Source organism: Carica papaya, chromosome 5 (genome assembly GCF_054855325.1).
Source record: "Carica papaya isolate Zhongbai chromosome 5, ASM5485532v1, whole genome shotgun sequence".
NCBI classification, from domain to species: Eukaryota; Viridiplantae; Streptophyta; class Magnoliopsida; order Brassicales; family Caricaceae; genus Carica; species Carica papaya.
In genome coordinates this window covers 39,961,195-39,986,604 of record NC_142313.1, presented here as the reverse complement: position 1 = coordinate 39,986,604, position 25,410 = coordinate 39,961,195, and the positions used below count along the sequence as shown (strand labels likewise).

General features: G+C 35.5%; 1 protein-coding gene across 10 annotated transcripts in view; it reads right to left on the bottom strand.

The window, feature by feature from the left end:
- ABCC13 (multidrug resistance-associated protein 11) overlaps nt 1–22,136 on the bottom strand; it is an 80,846-nt gene extending 58,710 nt beyond the window's left edge. For 2 of the 10 annotated variants that reach the window (XM_088220905.1, XM_088220909.1), the window contains exons 1-7: nt 21,810–22,136; nt 20,820–20,920; nt 19,577–19,640; nt 18,524–18,775; nt 15,804–15,873; nt 7,435–7,495; nt 1,976–2,063 (exon numbers count right to left, since the gene is read on the bottom strand). In XM_088220905.1, the coding sequence (XP_088077031.1) occupies nt 1,976–2,063; nt 7,435–7,495; nt 15,804–15,873; nt 18,524–18,775; nt 19,577–19,640; nt 20,820–20,917 (633 nt within the window). In that variant the 5' untranslated portion in view covers nt 20,918–20,920; nt 21,810–22,136. Of the gene's footprint in view, nt 1–1,975; nt 2,064–7,434; nt 7,496–15,803; nt 15,874–18,523; nt 18,803–19,576; nt 19,641–20,819; nt 20,921–21,303; nt 21,404–21,809 lie in introns of those variants that run through there. The other 8 variants (XM_088220912.1, XM_088220913.1, XM_088220907.1 and 5 more) reach the window with 7 other exon arrangements.
- Between the last annotated feature and the right edge of the window lie 3,274 nt (nt 22,137–25,410).

The following is a 25,410-nucleotide window of genomic DNA, read 5'->3' as shown; positions in this document are numbered from 1 at the left end:
TTTACAAATCTTATCTGAAATCAGTTAGAACAGATACGAGTAACACTACTATCTCGACAAATTATTGTTACGAAAGGATATCAAAATTATGAATCTTCTGCTTCTTAGCTAAGATTTATTCTCAAAGCAAAAAGTGAAAATTTTATGAAGTTTCTTCTTCTCCCGAGATGACCAGATTTCATGGAGTCTTCTTCTCCTAAAAATTAGGGTGAATAGAGCCTACAGAAATAAACTCTGACCTCCTTCCTTAACTACTCATTCTACGAAACAACCCTATTATTAATCTCCATCAATTCGACAGTTAATTCTTTTGTGATGGTTAGCCATATAGTGGAAATATTTAGTGTTTTGATCCTCCTCTCTCACCCCCCAAACTTTCAACCCACTTTCTTCTTCTGTCCAAACCATTCCCTTTCTTAAGGCCTTTTTGCAAGGGAACACTGTTACTAGACCTGCACAACAGCACAAGCTCTTCGATCCATTTCCCTTTCTCAGCCCAATAGAATTTCCTCCCCAGTCCACTATCAGCCTCTTTAGATCCCCCATTCCTCAAAACTTCAAACCTGTTAATATTTGCTTGGTCCATCTGTCTTATTAAGTCAGATGACCACTTGAGAAAACTTTTCTTATTGGCCTAAAATGGCATGCTCCGAGTGCATTTTGACCTGGATCTTGAATTTCAAATATTCTAGCTCTCGGGTCAAATTTAGGCATCATCTTCCCACCCGGCTTTCTCTCTGCTCCCCCCTTGCCTACTGCTTCACCATCTCTGCAAATAAAACACCCTTCATCATTTCCACCCTCATACGCAACTCAACCTTGCAAACAGAGCAGCAAATATTCCCCATGAGACTTGATTGATCCATGGAGTAACCACTAAATGTATTACTGAGCCCACATCCTTCTTCTCACTTCCCAACACTACCATCTCCACATCAGCCACATCATGCAAGATCGTCATAAAATTCCACCATACCTCCGCCTTCTCACCGTCTGGGACAAATATACTCCTGAAACGCGCTGAAAATACCAAATATAGGCCATTTTTATTTCGGCCCAAGACCATCCCTAAAGATCTCTGGTTTCCCCGCCTACTCCTTCACCAAGTCTACTCCCCCTTCACCGAAAAAGAAATTCTCTAAAGCTCCTTAATAGCCAATCCACATCATCTTCATTGAAAAATATGGAAGAAAGGAAACTCCTTTCATTTTCCAACAATCTGATCCCATCCTATCTAAACATTCTCCTACTACATCAAGCATCTTCTGTTCAATGGCCAGAAATCTCCAATCGCCAGACGTATTTCTCCTTACCTCGGCCTCCTCACTACTCGCCATGGGTGCGAGCAAGAAGGAGAAAAACAGCGAACGTACAAAAACTCCCGGCCTATGTTTGTACATATTCTCTCAACCCTGTCCATACACACTCTCTCAATTCCCTTGCAGATTATTACAAAGATAACATGCAGTCCATAAGATAACACATGCAAGTCCTTTTATAAACATATACCTCAAAACACAAATGGTTATCACTCTACTTTTGCCAATGAATTTTGGAAAGCTCAAGTTCCTTTAAATGTCAAGGTATTTGTTTGGACTGTAATTTTTAGCATGCTCAGTACTAATAAATTGTTGCTGAGGTGTACGCTGAATCAAGCATCATCCTTAGATAAGCGTGTTATGTGTCAACAAGGAGGTGAGAAACACTCGGTACATTCTCATTTTTTCCTTCATTTTTTATTTGAAATAATCATTTTTTCCTTCATTGCGAGATGACTTGAACATAGTGGACAAGATTGTTTGATAAGTTTTGATTGGGGTGGGCGACACCCCATTTTTTTCTCTTGAATCATCAAAATTTCCGGATTTATTCTTCCAATCACCTCCTTAATTTTCTGATCTTTCAATCTACCCCCCATTATATAAAATAATAACATCATCAATATGCTAAAAGTGCTAGAAATACTGAAGTGTACCTTCTGATAGATAACGGTCATGATACTGGATCGTAGCTTTAGCTTCAGCTTTGAAAGATGAAAAGAATATTGCGTATCAAGAAAAGATCTGCAAATGATGGGCAACTGCTTTTAAACTATTATTATTAAACATAATCTAAAATACTAAGAACCTACTATAAACACTATCATAGGCTACAGATGAAGAATACCCCTTAAAGGGAAAAGATAGAAAAGAAATGTTTCATTCTCAACAAAGAATACAGTGATCATGGTTATAGCAGTTATATCCATTTCCGTACAACTTTATATTCGTCAAAAAGAGACTAACAGGAAAAAGATTTCATGAGCAAGTACCACTTTAGACATTGGAAAATATTATCTACCCAATAAACAAAAAAACATGTTTTCTCCAAACTAACTTCGAGATCCATACTCATCCTCTTAGATTAGAAGAAGACAAGAATGAGAACCATCAATCAATCAAGAAGGTCAATACTTCGGAATACAAAAGACATTACATAAAAACAAAATAACAAAAATCTAACGTCCTCCATGGAGGATAATTCTCATTATATATACAAATATACAAGCTAATTTTCTGCCCCTAAATTAGCTAAACAAATCTGTTCGAATTAAAACTATTAAAGTTATACAAGTCATAAACTTACACATAAAATCTGTTGACTAATTAATTGCATAATTTACTGTCATAATTGTGTGAAATCTGCTGATTAATTGCATAAAATATGTTGTCATAGATGCTAATTAATTGTATATAATCTGCTGTTATAATTGTAATAAATCTACTAATTAACTGTATAATATCTGTTGATTAATTGCATGAAATCTGCTGAATAATTAATTGTCAGTTAATTCCTTTTACATCCTCCCTCAAATTGATGCTGGTAAATTAACAAACATCAATTTGATAACAAAAAAGCTATAGTACTGACGTGTCATAGGTTTAACAAAAAGATCTACAATTTATAGAGTGGTGGATATATATGGTAGGTTAATAACTTAACGGTCATATGCCTATCGAATGGAATGATAGTCAACTTCTATGTGCTTCGTCCTTTCGTTGTAAACAGGGTTGGTGGCGATTTGGATCTCACTAGTGTTGTCAGCATGTAATGGAGTAAATTGAACTTGTGAGAAACTAAGCTCTGTAAGGAGACCACATAGCCAAATGATCTCGAAGCATACAGCAGACATGACTCGATATTCTGCCTCAGTGGAAGACTTGGATACAGAGTTTTGTTTCTTACATTTCCAAGAGATAAGGACATACCAAGAAACATACATCATTCAGTAGTAGATTTTCTAGTGTCTGGACACTCTGCCCAATCAACATCACTATATAATTGTAATTGAAGAGAAGAACCAGTAGTAAAAAATGACTCAATGCTATGAGTGCTATAAATATACTTGATAATTCGACGGACTGCTGATGGGTGAAGATGTCGAGGAGTTTGCATGAACTTACTGACGACGTGAACAACATAGGAAATGTTTGGTCGGGTGATGGTTAAATAGATGAGATACCAACCAGTTTTCGATATAAAGTAGGATCCTCAAGAAGTTTTCCTTCATCACGTCGATATTTGACATTAAATTCCACAGGAGTGTCAACAGATGTAGTGTTCGTGAGACCACCAAATTTAACTAGATCCTTAATATATTTTTGTTGATTTAAAAAAATACTTTGAAACTGATGATGCACCTCTAACCCCAAGAAATAGGTGAACTGCAAGGTCTTTCATTAAAAAGAAGAGTGCAACAAGTTTTGAATTTCAGAGATTCCCTCTTTATCAGAGACAGTAATAACTATGTCATTCACATAAATAAGAAGTACAATTAAGCGCTTAGATGTTCTTTGAAAAAAAAAGTGAAGAGTCATACTGACTTTGAGTAAATGAAAAACTAAGAAGAATAGATCTAAACTTTTCAAACCATATCCGCGGTGTCTGCTTCAAGCCATATAAAGAACATTTTATTTAATAAACAACATTAGATGAAGGAGTAGTCATACCATACTAAAGTTTTATATAAACTTATTCCTTTAGATCACCATGCAAGAAAGCGTTTTTAACATCTATTTGATGTAAAGACCACGATTGAGATGCAGCAAGGGCTAGTATGGTATGCACATTGTCATCTTGTCTACTGGTGCAAAGGTATCATCATACTCTAAACCATACTCTTATTTGTTGCCAAGAACCTCGAGCCTTGTAATGATATATGAGACCATCAAATCGAAATTTTATGGAAAACACGAGCTTACTTTCAAGGGGTTTCACAAATGGGGAAGATGAAACAACATCCTAAGTTTGGTTTTCTTCTAGTGTCAGAAATTCTGCTTCAATGGCTTACCGCCAACACATGCTCCATTGCCTATTTATATGAGGAGAGAATGGAAATAGATGACAAAGTGGCTATTAAGGAAAAACGAGGGGTAAAACCATACATATATGGTGGTTTATGAACACGAGTATTGTGTCTAAGAGGAGCAAGTGTAATTGTTGAAATAGAAACAACCGTCAAGGAATCCATTGGAGGAGGCCTGTTAGGTGTAGAAGTTTGATATGATGCTTTGGGCAAGCGTCGTTGATACACCAAGAGAGGTTTAAAAGGTACAGGATCTGTAGAAGAGTTAGTAAACCATGGCAAAACAAAAAAATGAAGGAGAAATATGATAATGGTGAGTAGCAAAAAAATACTGATTTTCAAAAAATGTCACATTTTTGGATATCCGAATACGACGCAGATTAGGATCATAATAAATAAAACTTTTTAGGTGTACTGATTATCCTAAAAATGCATATTGAACTGATTGAGCTATAAGTTTTATGCGTTCATGTGCAGGAGGATGTACAAAACACACACAACCGAAAGTACAAAGGTTAAAATAATTTGGAGCGCAACCAAATAATCAAGTAAAAGGAGAGGCATGGTTCAAAGAGAGAGAGGGCAATCTGTTGATGAGGTGCACAACAGTGAGAGAACTTCATACCAAAACCGAGAGGGTCAAAAGACTCTAGTAGAAGGGTGCGGAAAGAAAATGATGATTCTTTCTCTCCGTCACCCCATTTTGTTGTGGGGTTGAAGGACAAAATTGTTGAGAAGTTATTCTATTAATTTGTAGGAACTTCTGAAAAAAAAAAAAAGATATGTACTCACCCTTATTGTTAGAGTAAAAGATTTTGATTTTACCAGAAAATCGGGTTTGAATATGAGCATGGAAAAGCTTGAAGACAAAAAATATTTCATCCCTAAATTTAAGAAAATAAATTCATATGAAACGACTATAATCATCAATAAAAGTGACAAAATACTTGTAATTAGTATGAGAAGTAACTGGTGTCATACCACACATATCACTATATATTAAATTAAAAGATTAGACTACATTTGGTATATGAATAGAAATGGTAAAGTTTTACTTTTGCAAATCTTACAAGAATTGCAATCAAATTGAACAACACTAAGAGATGATGAATCTTTATTCCCAAACAAATCAGAATGTAATAAAACATGGAGTACATTAGAGTTTGGATGTCCGAGACGTTTATGCCATATTCGATAATCAACATGAGCAGAATTACAAGTGATAATGGGCACAGAGAAATATGGAGATAAAGGAAATGGGAGAGGAAAAAGACGTCCTACTTCAGGCCCCCTGCAATCGTCTTCCCTGATTGTTAATCTTGCACAATACAACCAGATTTAGAAAATTCTACTTTATAATTATCATCAACCAACTGACCAATAGAAACAAGATTACTGGTAAGATTAGGAGAGATAAAAACATTTGTTAGAAAAGAAGAAATGTCACCAGTGGCTGTGATAGGTAAAAGATTTCCATAAGCTGTATAAATCTTGAGATTTCTAGAGTATTTGTTGACATTGGTAAGAAAATTAAGATTGTTGATCATATGATTAGAAGCTGCATAGTCAAAATACCAAGGAGATGATGTTGAAAAACATCTACCTGAAAATTCTAAGGCAAAGAATGCAGAGATGATCATTTGTTGAATCATTTCAGGAGTTACAGGTGGAGTAGGAGCAGCAAGAGCACTCTGTGTCATGTTCACAGAATTACCAGTATTGGAAAAACCAACAGACGTTGTATATACTGTTTTAGATTTCTTATGAGGTTGGATAGGACATTCCTTGATGATGTGATCATCATTTATACAGTAGTTGCAGGATTCTTTTGAACAATTTGAAGTATAATGCTCAAACCCTTTGCAACAAAAACACTGAATTATGCTCAAGTCTTTATCTTTTGACTTACCTTGTGCTACATAAGCCACAGAGACAGAGGTAGATCTTTATTGTTCCATGATGGTTTGAGTGAGAATTCGTTATTTCTCACAAAACAAAACATTGAGGCATACATCCAATGAGAGAACAGGTTCTCGGTTCATAAGATTAGACCTGGTGCTTTCAAATTCAAATCTAAGTTTTATAAAAAATTGATCCCTTTTAATAGTTTCATGAATAGATTGAACAGAGATAAGACCTTCAGGAGGTAAGGTAGCATATACTATATCAATATATTCAGTCCAAAGATTCATAAAGATAGAATAAAAATTAGAGATAGAGAGACTATCCTATTGAAGACTAGCTAAATCAAGTTCAAGTTGAAATCTTCGAGCAATATTGTGCTGGCTATAGAGTTTTTTTAAATAACTCCACATCTCAACTACAGTCTTGAAGGGTTGAAGGTTCAAGATGATTTTCGAATCAACAGATTCTAAAATCTATGTTATGATTTGAGCATCTTTAACTTCCCACTTGGCATGTTCATCCTTTTCTTTATATTTGTTTGGGGCAGGTTTGCTGTCATCAATATGGCCCCATAAATCTTCACCTTTGATAAAAATTCTGAAGTACAATGTTCAGACTGAATAATTTTTTCTACTAAAACGAATCAAGATTGACTCATACTTGTCTGGGGACACGATGCCGAGAGAATTTGATCAAGAACAAATAAGAATAAGGAACTATACTAAGAATAAGAACAGAATTGAGACTTGAAATAAGTAAAAAAAAACTTAAGAATTTAGAACCTATGCTCTGATACCATGACAATTTAAAAGATTTTGAGTAGAAAAATTTTTGTGTGTCCTCCATAGAAAAAAATTCTCATTATATATACAAATATACAAGCTAATTTTTTGCTCCTAAATTACTTAAACAAATATATCCTAATTAAGTTATTAAACCTATACAAGTCATTAAATTAAACATAAAATTTGCTGACTAATTAATTACATAATTTGTTATCATAATTGTGTGAAATCTGCTACTCTATATGCTGATTAATTGCATATAATTTGTTGTCATAATGTAACAAATTTGCTGATTAACTACATAATATTTACTAATTAATTGCATAAAATGTGTTGGCTAATTAATTGCTAGTTAATTCTTTTGACAATATCATCAATAAAATCTAAATTAAAATTTACTTGAGGATGGAGGTGAGGCCCAGGGAGATTGCAAGTATAAAGCCAATCCAATTCCCAGAACCTGATAAAAAGAAAATTGAGCCCCTGTTAGTTTTAAAATAATGTTATTATTTAGAATAAAGTAAAAATATCAAATGGGAAAGAAGTCAATATGCCTTGATAGAATGCCCACTCCATCAATTCTGATGGGTAATTGCAAACTTCTTTATATATTCTAATTCTTTTATATAAAAAGTGAATTACTTTCTACTCTCTTACAAGTTTCCTTCACTCTTATAATATTGAAACAGATGAGCTTGCACTCTACAACCTAGTTATGTCAGGGTAATAATGACCAACTACTCTATTGCTTTTTGTTGGCTGATTTGAGATAGCCACCATGCAAGTAGGGAATTGTTGGAATATAACAAAATTGAGAATTTTCCTGTAAATTAATTATTTCACATAATAAAAGAATCAAAGGTAATTTTTTGGCATAATCGATAACCCAACCTGTTTAGTTCACAAAAATAATGTTGCGAGGGCACCAACATCTATCCTTACATAAATTAGGATTACAATCTATCTTACCAAATATTGTAGGAACTCTTGATGGCATTAACTCAGATAATGTTATTTGAAGAAAAAACATCTACCCAACAAATCACTCATTCACACATAAGCATAACAAAAGCTAATGCCCATAAATGACATTTTTTTAAAATAAAAAGTATTTTGTATATCATTAATTACATGCACCCAGGTAGTACCAACCCATATACAAAACTACTTAATCCTGTCAATAAAGTTCTCAAGATTCTCCATAGAATTCGGATGATGACCCATAACCCAAAATCCCAAGGTATAGAACTATTTACCTCTAACCCAATCAAAATTATCTCACCCCCTCAAACATTCTTCTATTTCTTTCCACAATATCCAAAATATAACAAGGGAAATGAGGTCGGTCCACATGTTTCTTCCCACCATTAATACCCCTTGAAGCTCAACTTTTATCCTTTACAATACCATCCCTTTACCCAAACTATCCCAGAACTCCATATGTAATGCTTTGATACCCACGACCGCAAGTGGGTATCAAAGCAAAATATGATTATAAGACTCCTCCGTCCTTTTGTATAGAAAACAACCATTCACTATAATCTTTTTCCTTCTTGTTGACTAAATGTTGGGTAGACTGGGTTTTAGTGATAGATGGAGGAAATGGATAAAACAATGTTTGCTGTCATGGTTAATGGTGCAACTTCATCCTTCTTTTCGGCTTCCAAAGGTTAGAGACAGGGCGACCCACCTTCACCTTTCTTATTTATAATAGTTATGAAAGCTTTTGGCAGATTATTGAAAATAGCAAAAGATTACATATGATTAAAGGGGTGGCAAAGGTAATTCCAAGATTGAGGTGTCACATCTATTTTTTGCCAATGATATTGTCTTATTCTGTCAACCAGGGGAGTCGAAAATGCTGCATCTTCATTGTATTCTGTTATGTTTTCAAATGGTGTTGGGACTAAAAATTAATATGTCAAAATCGGACCTAGTTAAAATTGGGGATAAAAGAAATGAAATGCAAATGGCAGAGGAATTGGGCAGTAAAGTGGGAGATCTACCTATGAAATACCTTGAACTCCCTTTCAGTATGAAAGTAAAAGAGTCAAGAACTTGGGATTTAGTGGTTGAATTGGTTGATAAAAGGTTGGCAGGATGGAAGAGGAATTTCCTTTCAAAGAGAGATCGATTAATGCTCATCTAAAGTACACTTGCAAATCTACCGATTTATTACATGTTGGTATTCACTATGCCAATCAAGATTGCAAAGAAGCTGGAAATGATTCAATGCAGATTTTTATGGGGTGATGGGGTAGACAAAAGAAAGTATCACTTGGCTAGGTGGGAAGAAGTGAAAAAACCATATGATAAAGGTGGTTTAGGGCTGAGATCTATGGTGGAAATGAATAAAGCATTGCTAGGAAAGTGGCTGTGGAGAAAGAGAAGGGAAAAAAATAGATTGTGGAGTAAAGTGGTTGAGTCCAGGTGGGGTAATAGAAGAATGGGGATTGGAGGGAGACTGACAGAAGGATATCATAGCAGAAGTCTATGGATGAAAATCTTAGTGGGCTGTCAGGATTTTTCAGCAAAATGGTGTGTCGGAATTGGTGATAAACTAAATTTCTGGGAAGATAAATGGACTGAAAATTTCAAATTAAAAAACAGATTCCCAAGAATATTTGAGATCGCACAAAAAAGGGACATGAAAGTTAAAGAGGCATATTCTCGGGATGGGGACTATAAATTCTGGGATGTGCAAGTTAAAAGAAATTTGAATGATTGGGAGATGAATGAATTTCAACAATTAATCAGTTTGGTCTCTCAAGCAAAAATGGGTCATCAAGAGGATTTTAAACAATGGATGCCAGAAAAAAGTGGGGTATTTACTGTAAAATCGTTCTACAAACAATTTGATGGTGACAAGAGAATAATGGGGACAGATTTTCCTCATAAGCAAATATGGAAGACAAAGGTACAGCTAAGAATGGCTTTTTTCGTTTGGAAAGCTTGTAGAAAATGTATACAAACCATTGATATGTTGAAGAGAAGAGGCATATGCATGGTTAACCACTGTTTCATGTGCAAAGCTAATGAGGAATCATGTAACCATTTGATGCTTGGATGTCTGTTGGCTTACAAATTATGGGCAATGATCTATGGACTTTTGGGAATAAACTGGGTAATAACTGACTCCGTGAAAGCTGAAATATGGGCATGGACAGGTTTATGCAAAAAGAAAAACAAATTTATGCTGATTCCATTGTTGGTCTTATGGGTAGTACGGAAATAGAGAAATTCAAGAGCTTTCGATAGAATTGAAAAAGATTTTAATCATATTATGGATAGATAGATACGTTCTTTTGGTTCTCTATTGTTGAGTCATGATATTTCTCATATAGATGAATTTAGAATTGTGTTAGATCATTTGACAGAGATGTAATGCTGCATAATTGAGTGGTAACTCCTTGGTACCGATCTTTTAATAAAACTTCTTTTATTTCAAAAAAGAATGCATTCATGCTCTCCCAATCAAAGAAAACAACTCTGAGATGAGGATTCACCTTCTAGATTGCCGAAAAGAAAAACTGGACACTATAGAATTATTTTTATCTAAGTGTTTATAGAAAGACCAACCATAAATGTCCCTTCTGAATTGAGGCTCCATAGTGATTGGTCATTACTCCCATCAGAGATGCAGAAGTTAAGGAACTTAGGTAAGTCTCATACTCATTTATTTCTCAGTCATTAAGGTTTCTCATCACCTCCACATGTCATTTCCTTTCTCCTCCAATGACTCTGAATGACTCATGGACTAAGATATTCTTATACTGTAAAATAACAAAAATCTGCGAGAACCTATCTGAGCATTCTTCCTCCAAGCCAAGAGTCCATCTCCAAAGCTATTTCTCTTCCTATTATCGACTCTCCACCTGATATATTCCTGAAATTTATCCCTTCTCATGCATATTTTTTTCACACCCTTTTCCCATGCGGTCTTAGCAATACTCTGGAATATCATTCTCTATCCACAATACCAAACTTCACCTTTATAACCCTCCTCCACAGTGTCATTTTCTTTCATGAACTATCAAATTCATTTGCCTTACAACGGCCAATTCATTTGTATAACATATCTCAATCCCAAGTCACCTTGATACAATAGTTTTTTCATCCCATCCCATGTCTAAAATTGTTTTCTCACCTCAGAGCTATCTCATAAGAATCTACACTGAATTGTTTTCAATCTCTTGAGAACACTCACTGGGATTGCCATAAAAGACATTATTTTTTAAAAAGATAAAGTCATAGAAGACATACAATAAATGAGAAGGTTCACCAGCATACTTTTGATGAGTGTAAGTCACTTACCTTTTGAAAATAATCTTTTTTCACCCTACTAGTCTCCTCTAAAAGCTTACCATGACAGAATCCCACATCCTCACATTCTTGTAACTTGCTCCCAACGGGATATTAGGTACTTAAGCGGCAACTCTATCCTTTTGCATCCCAAAAGTTTTTATAATCTATTAGTGTCATTTCCATCATCCAATATCACCAATTCGAACTTATTTAGGTTGATATTGAGGTCACAAACTATTTGAAAATTCAAGAGAATGTATCTAAGGTTGAGCAATGCACCTTTATTAGATTCAGAAAATACTAAAGTGTCACAAGCAAAAAAATAAATGAATTACCTTCTTTGCTTGCTCTCCTCCCATTTTCAATCCTGAGAACAAATCCAAATCTCTGACCCTTAATAACAATTTGTTCAATGCGTCCATAACAACGATAAAAAGTAGAAGAGATAATGAATCCCTTGTTCAAGACCTCTAAATGCCTTGAAAAGAAAAAGATGAACCTATATTCACCATGACTGTAAAAGATGTAAGAATAATGCAGGAGTTGATTCAATTAAACCATTTCTCTCCAAAGTCTATTCTATTTAGCATATATTCAGTACATTTCCAATTTAAGTTAGCATACGTATTCTCAGTATCAAGTTTGCATAGGACCCCTTCTCTATTTCGAAATAGCATATCATTCACTACCTCATCAGCTACTAGTGTTGCGTTCATAATTTGCTTTCTACAAAAGCATGTTGACATTTCCCTATCACCATACCCATCACCTTTTGCATTCTTCTAGCTAAAACATTTGAGATGAGCTTGTAAACGCTCCCAATAAAGTTGATAGATCGAAAATCTTTAATATTAAATGTTCCCTCCACCTTAGCAATTAACACCAAGAAAGAGGAATTCCACTTTCATTATATGCCAAAATTTCTACATAAAACCCATTTTAAAACCATCAAGATCAAGAGTTTTATCCTTACTACAATACATAAGTCCCCCTAAAATTTCCTCTTCTATAAATTCCCTTTCCAAGGATAGAGGAATCATCTCACCCAGAAATCTAGAATTTATACTGTACAATTTTGCTCTTCAACTAAACTCCTCGTGGTATAATCTGTAGGAAAAATCTCAAGCCCCTTGCTTCAAACTCTCGTTACCCTTTTTACCATCCTGCCATCAGTCTCCATTTGCTCCACATAGTTGGGTCTCGTATAATGATTTGTTATACAATGAAAGATTTAGTGTTTCCTTCCCCCTCCTTTATACATCTGGCTCTCACATTAGATGATTTGTCATAGTTGGGCCTCCTGCAATCCAAATCTTCCATAAACGAAACATCCTCACCCTCCATCCATCAACTGCCTCAATCCCTTGAAACAAGACTTGTGTGTACATACCTTCCCCCGCTCCTCCTCTTTATGCCACTCCTTGATTATGGTTTTCACCACCTTCATCTTTTGAGCAATTCTAAAGCTGGTTTTACCATTCAACATTGATCCTCTCCACCATTCATTAATCTTATTGTAGAAACCATTAATTTTAACCATTTATCCTCGAACACGAACGGATAAGGGTCCCACTTAATTCTATCAAATACAAGATAGATAGGAAACTAACCAGATATCGATCGTCACAAAAACTTTTAGCAAATACTCGTTACTTGAAGTTGGTAAGAAATCAACACCAAGAACCTATCAATTTGTGAGCATGCTAGATTGAATCACTGATTAGTTCAAGTCCATTCCCGTGGGAGATAAATTTATTAAATTGAAGTCTATCCAAAGTCTCTTTAAATTCATCAATACAAACTCTTGAGAAATGTTGGCTAGACCTTTCATATATGTTCAACACCATATTAAAATCCCCCTACAACCTACGGAAAGTGTCATTTCTATTTACAATTTTTCAAATCCTTCCACAACAATGGACACTCATTTTACTGAAAACACCAATGGACACTCATTTTTCCTCACTTCTATAGTCTTTAAACAGGCAAGATATATAACATTCTCCCATAAAAAGCTCCTCCCAACTAAAGGACCCCTCTTTTCATAACACTAATCTCTCCAAACGCTCCTCTAGTGGGTAAATCTCTCCAGCCAAATCTCTTTATTCTTCCATAAGCTCCAAATAATCCAGTTAGAGATGGATTCTATTTTAGATTCCTGCAAGCGAATGACATCGGGTTTCCATCTATTCATTCAAGCCCTAATTACTTATCTTTTCTTATAGTCGTTTATTCCCCTTAGATTCCAGTAAATGAGATGGTCACATATAATTTAAGCCTTTTTTTGAGATCCCCTTGCTCCTTTTCCTGTTTACTTGAGTTTTTCGTAGCTGACACTGGATTACAATCTTCTTAATTCCCTGGATCCATACAACCATTCTAGTTTTTCCTCTTTGTTTTTTCTTTCACTCTTCTTTCACCTTCTCCATCCTTCTATTATTTGTCCCTGAATAACTTTATAACCGGTTCCTCTAAGCCATCAAAAGATACTCCCAACATGCTACTTATCTGTTGGATATTTTGGAGAACCTATCAAGAGTTTTCTTCTTCAATGGGGTCCCCACTTCCCTCACCTGTATCCTCTTCCATCTAAGTCTCCCCTCTCTGCTTCACCCTATCCCCTCCCCCCCTAGATTACCTTCTACACCTTCTTCCATCACCAGAACCACCACCAGAACCACCACTGAGAGTCGGATTGACTGCTCCTCTGCGATCTCAGTGAGGTTGCAGCCCTCCACATCTTCAACCACTTCTCTCCCCTTCTCACTACCCAGGACTATCAACTCCCAATCGCCACTGGTCTCTCTCCTACCTCCATTGTTCTCCCTACTCACGAATCCATAATCGCCTTCTTCTTCACAGTTGTAAGCTCGGAAACTTGGTTTCTTCCTCCACTAGTCGTGGGTATTTGCATTTTTTATGAATTAAGGGCTCTAAACCCATTTCAGTTGTGACCCTACTTTTTGGCCCAATTTCCTTTTTTGGCCCACTCAACCAATTTGTCATTCTCAGCCTAAGAAAACCTTTCCACCTTCGAAATCCTCATTGGAGTTGGGCTCTCCTTGACAAGGCCTGACATAATTTGAATTTGTTCCAAAACAACTATATTTTTCTGCATTTTGGGCTTCACCAAAACGATGCTCTCCTTCCGCATTTTCATTGTCAACATTTTGAAATTTCAATTCCACCTAACGCGCCTTGTTAGCGAGTCTTGTCTTCCCTACCAGACTCATCTGTTCTGAGCTCCCTTCATAATTTCAGCAAAGCGTTTCTTTTTGTTTGCTTCCAGGCTCACCATCAGTTTTGCGACAAACGGGACAACATAAAAAAGGTAGAGCATCGCTGCCTTCTTCCTTCCTCTTCAAATGCTTCTGTATAACCAATTCGGCCTCTCCAGACTTCTCCAGTATCTCACATTTCCTCACTGCCACTTCATGCACTGTAACCATCATCCTCCACCATTCACCTGCCTCTGTTCCTTCCTATAAAAAGATAAGCCTCACTATTTCTCTCTTCTCCTTTGTAAGATGAGAAATCTTCTCCTTCCTATTCCTACCCAAGGCCTTTGATAGATTGTATTTCCTCCCTTCTTATTCCGGTCTCAAGAATTTTCTCATTTGGTCCAACAGAACTCTTGCAATGCACCCAGCAGTCAGTCCACTTCATCTTCCCATAATGAAATTCACACTCTGAAACTCCTATTCTCCCCCAACCTTAATCTTTTCAATTTCTTCCCCTCACAAACGACGTCAATGTTTTATCCTCAATAGCCAGAAATTTATTGTCCAAAGGGATCATGATAGTCATCCTACAGCGACGTTGTCCAAGTAGGTTCGATCAACCTACCTCCGGATGGCTGCACCTTGGACGATACCCTCTCGGTCACAATCCGAATGGCTACTTTGTGGCCAGTACCCTAAGTGTTGAACTTGAAAATCACAATACAAGAATCCTGATTGATCAGTGGCAAATGCAACTTTTGTTTAGATAACCATAATAATAATCCTAGGAACTATCTGTAATTGTCTTACATGTTGCTTCAATCCATCAAATAGATTTATTCATGCAGGCTTAACTTATTCGAACTGATAGTAATTATGAACCTCATCAACGGATCTAAAAACAAAATCATACAAGAGACTATACTTTTGAAATAAACCAAAAAGAAAATGAAGGAAACAAAGATAGCCACAATATTCCTTATAATCAACTTTCCAAGGTTTCCAGGCTCCTGAAAAAGGCTAAAAGGCAGTTGCTCACAGTTTATTTTCTTCCTATTTTGTAACATAAGATCTTCTGTAATGGAAACAAAACAAACTGACACAAATAAGAATATTGATTCGATAAAAAATATATATCTCAGACAATGACCAGATAAATAACCAATTGAGCTTAAATAAAAATCATAAATGCAATTTCAGCATCTGAAAAGTTACAGCTGAAAACACATAAATACTACAAACCTTGTTCGAGAAATCTAATGAGTTTATTGAGAAGCAACGGTCCACAAAAGCCAATGCAGTCATTAAACACCTGTAGGAAAATAAAATTATATATCCGGTACGAAGATATAAGGTTAAAAAATTAAAGTCTTGATTCTCTTCATTGACAATTCTTATTTTTGTTACTGATCTACTTGTCATATAATTGATTGCTCATAAGGTCATAAGAACACATGGTTATGACAATCTCGAAGTACTTAGCCCCAACCCACAAGCGACACCAAGCCCTGCAGTGATGGGAGGGAAAATGCATTCAAATAAATCTTCAAACAGAGGTCACAACACAAGCAGGTCTATGTTGCGATTATTAAGAATTGTTTTGCAAGAGTTTGATTCTATGTTATCTTTGTTGTGTTTGTTCTTTTGGTTATTATTATATCTAACATAACACGATCGATCTAACCCACCCTAATATTTCTTCACCTTGATTTCCCATGTCGGATTATTTATTTTCCTTCTGTTTTCCCCCAAACTTTTCTCTATTTTTGTCACAGGACAAGTTAATGTAACCATTACTTGTTCTGCATTAGACACTTCATGGTGGTGAGGTCCATGGGTGTTGAAGTTCTACCTCAACAACTATATATTCTTGTAGGCCGCTAAGGAAAATGCCGCCTTCCTCTTTGGTTGTGTGGTTGTGAGAGATGATGTTCAAACCGTCAATTACTCAAAGCTGCACTGGTAATCCTCAATCTGAGCCAGCTAGCAAAGCTTGACAAGTTTTTGCAGTTTATTGTTTCGATTGGGAGCCAAAGCAAAAGCCATAATTGACTTTGATCTCTTCTACAAAATTTTTTGTTTTTCCTGTTCCAGCTTTAGGAACCATACTTATGGAATTCCTTCTAAGTGAAAAGAAACAACCCGAATTTATCTTTGTCTATTATGTGCTGATGGCAAAAAAAAAATGTGTCCATGATGGTTCAGCCAGTCTAAGGCAAGTCCAGTTTGGCATATCGAGGAACTGTCCCTCCCCATTCAAAGTCCTCATTGAATCCCAAAGAGTGCTCATTGCAACAACCAATGCTACTTGATTTGACAGCTATTGCTCTACCTAACTTGGTAGTGAATAGCTCCGAACAAATATCCTAAAGTTGTGCAGCAAGCTCCTTTTCTCTTTCTTCAACCTACTCATGATCCTCCTGATAAGCTTTGAGGCAAACTTCAAATTGTTACTGAAATTCTACAAATGCTCAATAAAGTCCTGCTCTGAAACCATGTTCAGAGGGTACTGGGTTCAGGATAAGTCACAAGTTTATGCAAAATGAAGTCTGCAGCAATGTCACAACTTGCTCAGACCTTTATGACCTATGTGTAGGACTCAATAGAGAGAACCCTACAGTCTCTAGAGAGTATTCTAATTTTTATGAAATATTCATATGCTTTATCCATTGATTAAAGAAGATAGAGAGTTATTTGCCCTTTATTTATAAATTCATGGATCAGGAAAGATAGGAACTAAAACAAATTTAGTAAAAATTGAAGACTTAAGTGGACAGATAAATTCTAGTAGTACATCCAAATTAAGCATATATCGTAAAAAATTTTGAATAAAAAATGTATTATTATTCACAAAGCACCAAGGGGGTGCAACCCATAACAAAGATTTTACAAGTTTAACAAAGCATCAATAAGGTCCCCCAAATCATCACTTAAATACAAAAGTTGGCCCTTAATCAAAATAATCAGGGCCTGAAACCAAGAATCCTTAATACTATTAAAGTTGTCTTCTAGTTAATGAACTTAGAAGAACTGAGGGCATTGAAGGAAGGTCTAATAGCTGTGTTTGATCTTGGTGGTGGGACATTTGATATTCCAATATTAGAGATCTTGAATGGGGTTTTTAAGGTGAAAGCTTCAAATAAGCATATATCCCAAAAAGGAAAGTTAGGTAGAACTTGATGTGACTGCCTTAGTCTCTGTGCTTCCCATGGGTACACAACCAGATACCAACCCCATGAACCCGCTGCTTGATTGTAGACATAAAACCGTTCCCTAGAAATTGTCCAAATTTTTTTTCCACTAAAAATCTCATTATGCATATAGACAGGAAAGATGGACATGGATTTCTCCAACCTACCCAAGGCAAACCTGGGCAAGGGAACAAGCTCAAAGCTTATTGAAAAAGAAGGGACGGCACCTATTCTTTAGAGCCATACATGGCACAGTTAGAGTGTCCATCCAGTTGCCATGAACACTACAAGAGCCCTCATTGGTTACTCCACCCAGGGCTCAACACTAAGACCTCAAGATCATTGCCACTTAAAAAGAAGAGTAAAAAGATTAAAAATAAAGAAATAGACACAAATAACTAGAAAGATTATGAACTGTGTATGTGTGATATGTATGTATGTATGTATGCATATTACACTGATAGATCATACTGCAGTGCCACATTACAATGGATGGATAACATTATAAATATTGTCTTTCCTTAACAAATAGATGAAATAACAAGAAATGGGAGGAAAAGTGTGTGTATCTATATATAAAAAACAAGCTTTAGTTGTTGGCCAAGGGCTTCATCCCATGTCATGTCCTTTCCCTCCACTGGAGGAACTCAGATCCAATTCCTTTGAAGAGCTTCAGCCTTTACTTACACTCAAAAATAAAACTTTTTCCCTGACCTATGTAGAATTGAAGAAAAAGGCCCAATGAAAATTTAGAAAGAATATATATATTACCTTTAATATACCAAGACAAAAGTATGGCCACCCATATGCATGAAAAATTGCCTTGAGAAAAGATGGACTTTTACAGAAATCACTCTGCTGAGCTTCCCAGGAGCTTAACAGTCTATCATGACAAGAAGAAGGATCCATTTCAGTGGGTAAGGAAAGCAAATCTTCAAAATCAAGCTGCTTTGTCACGCCATGTTGCATAGCAGAACCAATAGATTTGAATGTCAATGTATTCCACCAGCTCTGAGTATTTCCCTTTTGACAGAGAGATAAATCAATTTACTGACATCCAGAAAACAAATGAGTAATGAAGTAAACAGAAGAGTCATCTGATTAAAGATTGTCAACCTCAGTTGCTAATAAAATGAGCATGTGATATGAGATCTATTGCACAATTTTATGAAAGACAAAAGAGGCAATTCAGTAAGATGTTATTGATAGGATTGTACTACTTTACAAGATGTATCAGAAGAACATGATATCTGCTCAGGATAGAAACCAATTTGAATTTGATTATGACATGATGGTAGCTTCCAAATAGAGACCATCCTGTCTAGAGTTGTTGAGTGCTTGCCTTTTCATGATTTGATCAGGCAGAACAGCTACCTGTTGTCCCTTTGAACCATGTCTTACGAAAAAAATGGCAATATCTAGTAGACCACGTTTTACATTGTATAGCTACTAGAGAGATAGGTACATTTTCTTCCATCATTTGCATTGACTCATTTACAGGCAAATAGGTGCTCTCAACTTCAAATACAATGAGGCTCTACATTTTATCAAGATTTTTTCTAACTGGGTTTAACCTTTGTATTTCTTTAAATAAGTTGAAGTTTAGCCAATATTAAATCTATTTTAAGCTTTCACCTGAACTCAAGCTTGACCATATTCAAACTAGCCAACCTCAAATGTTCAGGTATTTGGCTCAGCTTGGTTCTTTTGCCCGCCATACCCAAAAACTAAATAGATTATGTTTATGCTTCTAATGACTTAAATAATTTAAATGACAAATTACCTAAATTCCAGAGAAAAAAGTAATATTAGAAAGTTACTTACATGGTGAGTATAACCTTCCTCGACATCAATATTCGCAGAAAAAAGCGCATCTTCCAGTGAACTACTGTCCATGGGGCATATACCACATGGTCAATAAGTATTAAAAGCAATGGAATAGAACCAATTGTAAATCTCAACATAAGCCCTTATGACCAACTCAAAAACTAATGGCACTTCTTTAGCAGCAAATGACAAACAGCTAATGGCACTTGCCACAAGGACATGGAAGCTTCCAGAAATAATTGAACAAGACATAAAGACATCTTTGATTATTAGGCTGCATATGGTGTATGAAAAAATTAGGTGATTATTATTTACTATACAAATACACAGGTATATATATATGTGTGTACTTAGATATATTTGTATGTATGTTTGTGTGTGTAACTACACACACATTATATACATATGCAAGTATACATATGTAGGTCTGTTGATATATATATATGTGTGTGTGTGTGTTTTCATGTTACATGTATGTATATGTTTGCGTAAATTTGTAGAGGCTCATATTTGTCTATGATTGCATATGTATTTGTCTAACTACAAAACAAGGTATATATACATGCCTATACACATATAAGTATATATTTTCGATCAGATATATATAAGTATATATTTCTGCATGCACAAGGACATATTAAGTATAAATCTTAAAGATAATAGTTTTCTACAAAACATTGGAAACAAGTTTTTATTATTTTCAAAATCTTTTTTTTTTTATTTATTTCTAAAAGTTATATTTATTTTCATATACTGCACGTTTTTGGTACTTTTTCATTTTTTAGAAAATGGAAACCAAATAGTTCACGTTTTCAAGAACCAAAGGCACCCTAAATTCTGGGGAGGAAAAAGGTAATTAAACATAGTTCTCTGGTAAGAAATTAGACAGAAGTTGTACTTTGACATTCATGTGGTTTCCAGAATTCATGTGTACTTATTTTTGTGTCTGAAGAGAGAGAGAAACCAATTGATACGCCTACATGTTTCTCTGAACTGAACCACAAAAGAACATAATCCCAACAAAAGAAGCAGGCCCTTCTCAAGCAAGAAGTAGACTATATAATGTAGAAGCTAATATTTGCATATTTCTGAACATTATCCAAGGTCAATATCAGGTAATAGATGCAATTTTGACCAGGGAATAACTAGCCAACCAACCAATCGGCAATAAACTATCCTGATAGCTTTATGCTTTACACATGATCACAAATTCAAAAGCAAAAAATTAACCTCACGGTACCTGTTCTCGGAAGATGTTTTCTTTGTCCTGATAACATTAGCGGATATGCCAAACATTTTATCCAACAAAACAGCACAGCTCTCCTTGACAAAATTCATAGCCTGCCCAAGAAACTTGTTAAATCCAGACCCATATACCAAAGAAGAATACTATCCAAATAAATAGGTCCTCCAGTACCAAAAGAACAAAATTAGCCCCTAAAAGATTAGAAAAAGTTATCAAAGAATTTTAAAGAGCTTCCACTAATGCAAATGTGAGAAGCATAAAAAACAAGCAATTAAATGACATTGTAGATCTTGAATAGTTTCCTTTGAACGTATTATGAAGGCTAATCTTTAATATAACGAAACAGAAACATGTAAATTTTTGTGAAAACATACACAAGCAATGTGGTTTTAGCAAAGAAAAATTCAAGCTTTTCTAAAAGAAAAGAAATACAAAAAAATCATTTCAAGTCTTTAAAACTAACTTTTTCAATAATAACCTTTTTCTATATGCAGAAAGAAACTACTATTCAGAAGACAAACAGGGACCAAGAAAAAAGTGTTCACAGTTGCACAGAAGAAAACATTTGGTTGATGCGCCACTACGACTAACCAGTTTTTTAAAAAGTTAAAATAATGACTGATATATGATGTTATCTTATACACGTAATCCATTAAACCGCCATAAGTGCTGGATGATGGTGTTTCCACCAAAACAATTATACACGCCTGGCTAACTTAAGTGCAGCTTTACTCGTAATATAACTGTAAAAAAATATTATCAAAAAAGTCATATTAATAAAATAATTATTAATATTTTATATTGCCAAAAAATAAATTAATCCATAAATTAATATTTATGATTAAAATAATTTAGGAACACTGAAATAATATAAAATTAATTAAATATATAATATATAAACATAATAAATATAAACAAAAATCACAATGATATATATATAACATACTAATTTTTATATGTATTATACAATATATATATATATACCTAAAGAGAGAGAAGAGCTGAGCAAGTTATAAGACGACCGGTTCAATGGCGTTGAGACCAGCAAAGCTGACGGACGGCCCGAGCAACGACGAGACTGTGCCAGAGAAGCGAGAGACAACGACAATCGTGCACGATCGGCGACGAGATCGCGCAAGATGGACGATTAAGATCGTGTGCGAAGGATAGACGGTGTTCCGTAAGATTGCTCATGCGGCGCTGGAAATCGGAAAACCAGCTGCCGGAGGCGGCACTAGGTGGGAAGTTGCACTTGCAAAAATGAGGAAGAAATGAGGAGAGGTTAATTTTTGTAAAAAGACAAAATTGTAGTTTTTGATTTAGTTAAAGAGTAATTTTGAAAAGAAAAATTAAATGTATGTGTCTTTTTTTCCAAGTATATATTTTTAATTTTTATATAATTTAATTTATTTAAAATAAATTTTATTTTTAATTTTGATTAAAATTACAATTAATTCTAAGAAACTGATTGGATGACCTTCAGATTCATTAGTATATTACATTAAATGATTCTAACAGCTAATAATAAAATTATATTATATTTGAAAAATTGTGTATTAATATATAATAATTATAACTGTTTTTTGTATTACTTATGCTCAAAAATATAAGTAATTACGTGTATATATCAACACAATACATCATATGAATTTAAGGTAAATACATAATTAAAATAGTCCTTCCAATTATAACATCTTATGTAACTTTTACATTATATTTTATTACACTATAAAACTAATTACATTGTATTAAATTATACAATTATTATACATAATAATTTTTGGGATTTAAATTTATTTTATTTGCAAATGGAACAAGTTGGCAAATTTAAAAAAAAAAGATATATTTACACGTGGCTTGAAAATTATGTGTATTTGATACACGTAAATATAATGTCTTTTGAGAAATTAAAAGTAATCTTTATGATATATTTATATAGAAAAATTAAAATAGCAAGAAAATTGGCTTTTCATTTTTTTCTTTTTATATTTTTTTATTTCTCAACAAAATTGTAACACCCCTGGATGTCATGTAGCTCCAAATTTTGCTTGTATTCCATCCATCTATATTCATGATCTTACTTAAATTCAATTAAGCAATATACATGCAATTCATCCCGTTAATTTTACTTTATAATTAATAATTTGAGTGACAAATGCTCCAATAAAAAAAATGTCGTATCTAATATAGGAAAGTAAACTTGTATGAATATCTAGTGTAAATGTCAATGTCCAATTAACTTAATTTCTTCTACTTATTGTTCCATCGTCTGGGATTCTAGCTCTGAATCCTGTCTTATTATATTTGTAATTGACATATAGTGAGCATACTTTAATCCAGTAAAACAAAATCAGAATTTTAAATAAAGCATGGAATTATATTTGAATCCCTAGTCTGGCACTACCCCTACACCCACCACCCGCTACTATCCTCATTTTCACCTGTGACCATTTAACAACACTTATCCGACAAGACCACCATACTAATACTCCCAATATACCTCATCTACTCTCGACCCGCCTACACATTGGCCTAAAACTCATACAACATTGCCTTAGTTCTTATCCACAGCAAGACTACACATACATAGTCCTTTCAATCCAATACATAAGCTTAACCCCACTACTCATGTGACAAGGTCCTACCTAGGCCCTACGTACATGTATCACCACTCCACCAGTAAGCACACACACATGTAAGGCCCTACCTCAGCCTCACATGCATGTATTAACACTCACCTGATTAGAACCAAACCACATACCACCACTATCCATGAACATGTCTCCTATGCGCACACACTGACCTCATTTCGGTCACACATACACTCCTCACGTCAGCCTCTGTTTGGCCACACACACACCACACCGCACCGGCCTCTATTTAGCCACACACTCACTTATTACACCAGCCTATGTTCGGCCACACACACACCACACTGCACCAGCCTCTGTTGGCCACACACGCACTCGCCGCATTGGCCTCAGTTCAGCCATACACATACCACACCGCACCAGCCTCTGCCGCCCACACACGCACTCACCACACTGACCTCTGTTCGGCCACACATATACCACATCGGCACCAATATTGACACTTCAGATACTCTCTATTTCGTCACCAACATCGGTGCACCTTTTTCTCACAGCTCACTACACATACACACACACTAGCCCAATCAGCCACACACAAAACATCATACACAGATACATACAATCTCGGTTCTCCTAAAATCACACATTTAGTGCACACTCACACACGCCAGCCACTCATCGGCCACATATACACTTATTTTTAATAGCACCAACATTGGCACGTCAAACTTCTCTCTATCGTTGCCAACATCGTCGCACCTCTTGTAATACTCGAGTCCAAAATTTGGCTCGATATTAATTTTAACATTAAAAAATATATAAAAATCTATTTTTAAAATTAATAAATTTTAATTTATTGTGCAACTATGGAAAAAATAAATAAATTGATGATGAAATTAAAAATAATTTTGGGAAAAAATAGTTAAAATTTGGGTTCGGATTATGTTTTTGAAAGAAAAATCGGAAAGTGAGAGTTAAAACACAATTAAGAAAAAATTTGCCACGTAGGACCCCCTCAGTCAACAGTCTCGACGAATCGAGGCGTGCTATGTTACAAGACACGCTGACTTGGTGCCATACGGGAGGCCACGCTAGCAATCCGCGTGCACCGCGATTGGATAACCCAGAAGCATTCCTCCGCGCATGGACGGTCTGGATCCATTCTCTTCTCCAACGCGATCTCACGGTCGTGTTCAAACGCGATAAACGATCCAGATTTATTCTCTCTTTAAATGCGATCAGAGGTCAAGATCAAATCGTGATGATAAATGTGATCGGACGGTCGATATCAAACGCGATGAACGATCAAAATTAACACAAGACGGGTATAAATATTTTGTATCACACTGAACCCAAACCCTAGCCACCGGAGAAAAACTAGTCACTGGAGAAGGGAGTCGACTGCCGACCACTAGTATAAAGAATGTAAACCCTAAACTCTATTATTTCGCTTCCATATTTAATTTATGACTTTATATCCTTTTAAGTTTAAGACCTTTATAGTTGGTATCAGGGTCAGGTTTTTTGGAATCATTCTTTACACAAAAACTTAAGAAAAAACACAAAAAAATGAATTATCGCTTAACTATTCATTATGAAATGCAGGTATAGATAGATGAGAAGATGACTCCCACTATACTGAGCAGCCCGGGAGGGTTCACTTCGCGAGGATGTTGACCGACTCTTTAAAATGCTAGAGAGACTCATTGTTGCCCAGCAGGCCAGGGAGGAAATGAGGGAGCTACCTAACTCTCCTCCGCGGTCATAGTTTCAGCCACCGCTGCAGTGGGAGGATCCGGAGCCACCCCGGTACAATTTGCTCCTCCACAGTACTATTCGGCACCATCACAGTATGGTTCGGTGCCTCCATCGCATCACCCAGCACCACCACAATACAATCTGGTGTCTCCACTGTATCATCCAGTACCACAACAGGGCTATCTTGTCCTTCTACAGCACAATCCAGTCCATCTTCCACGAGACCCTATTCCACC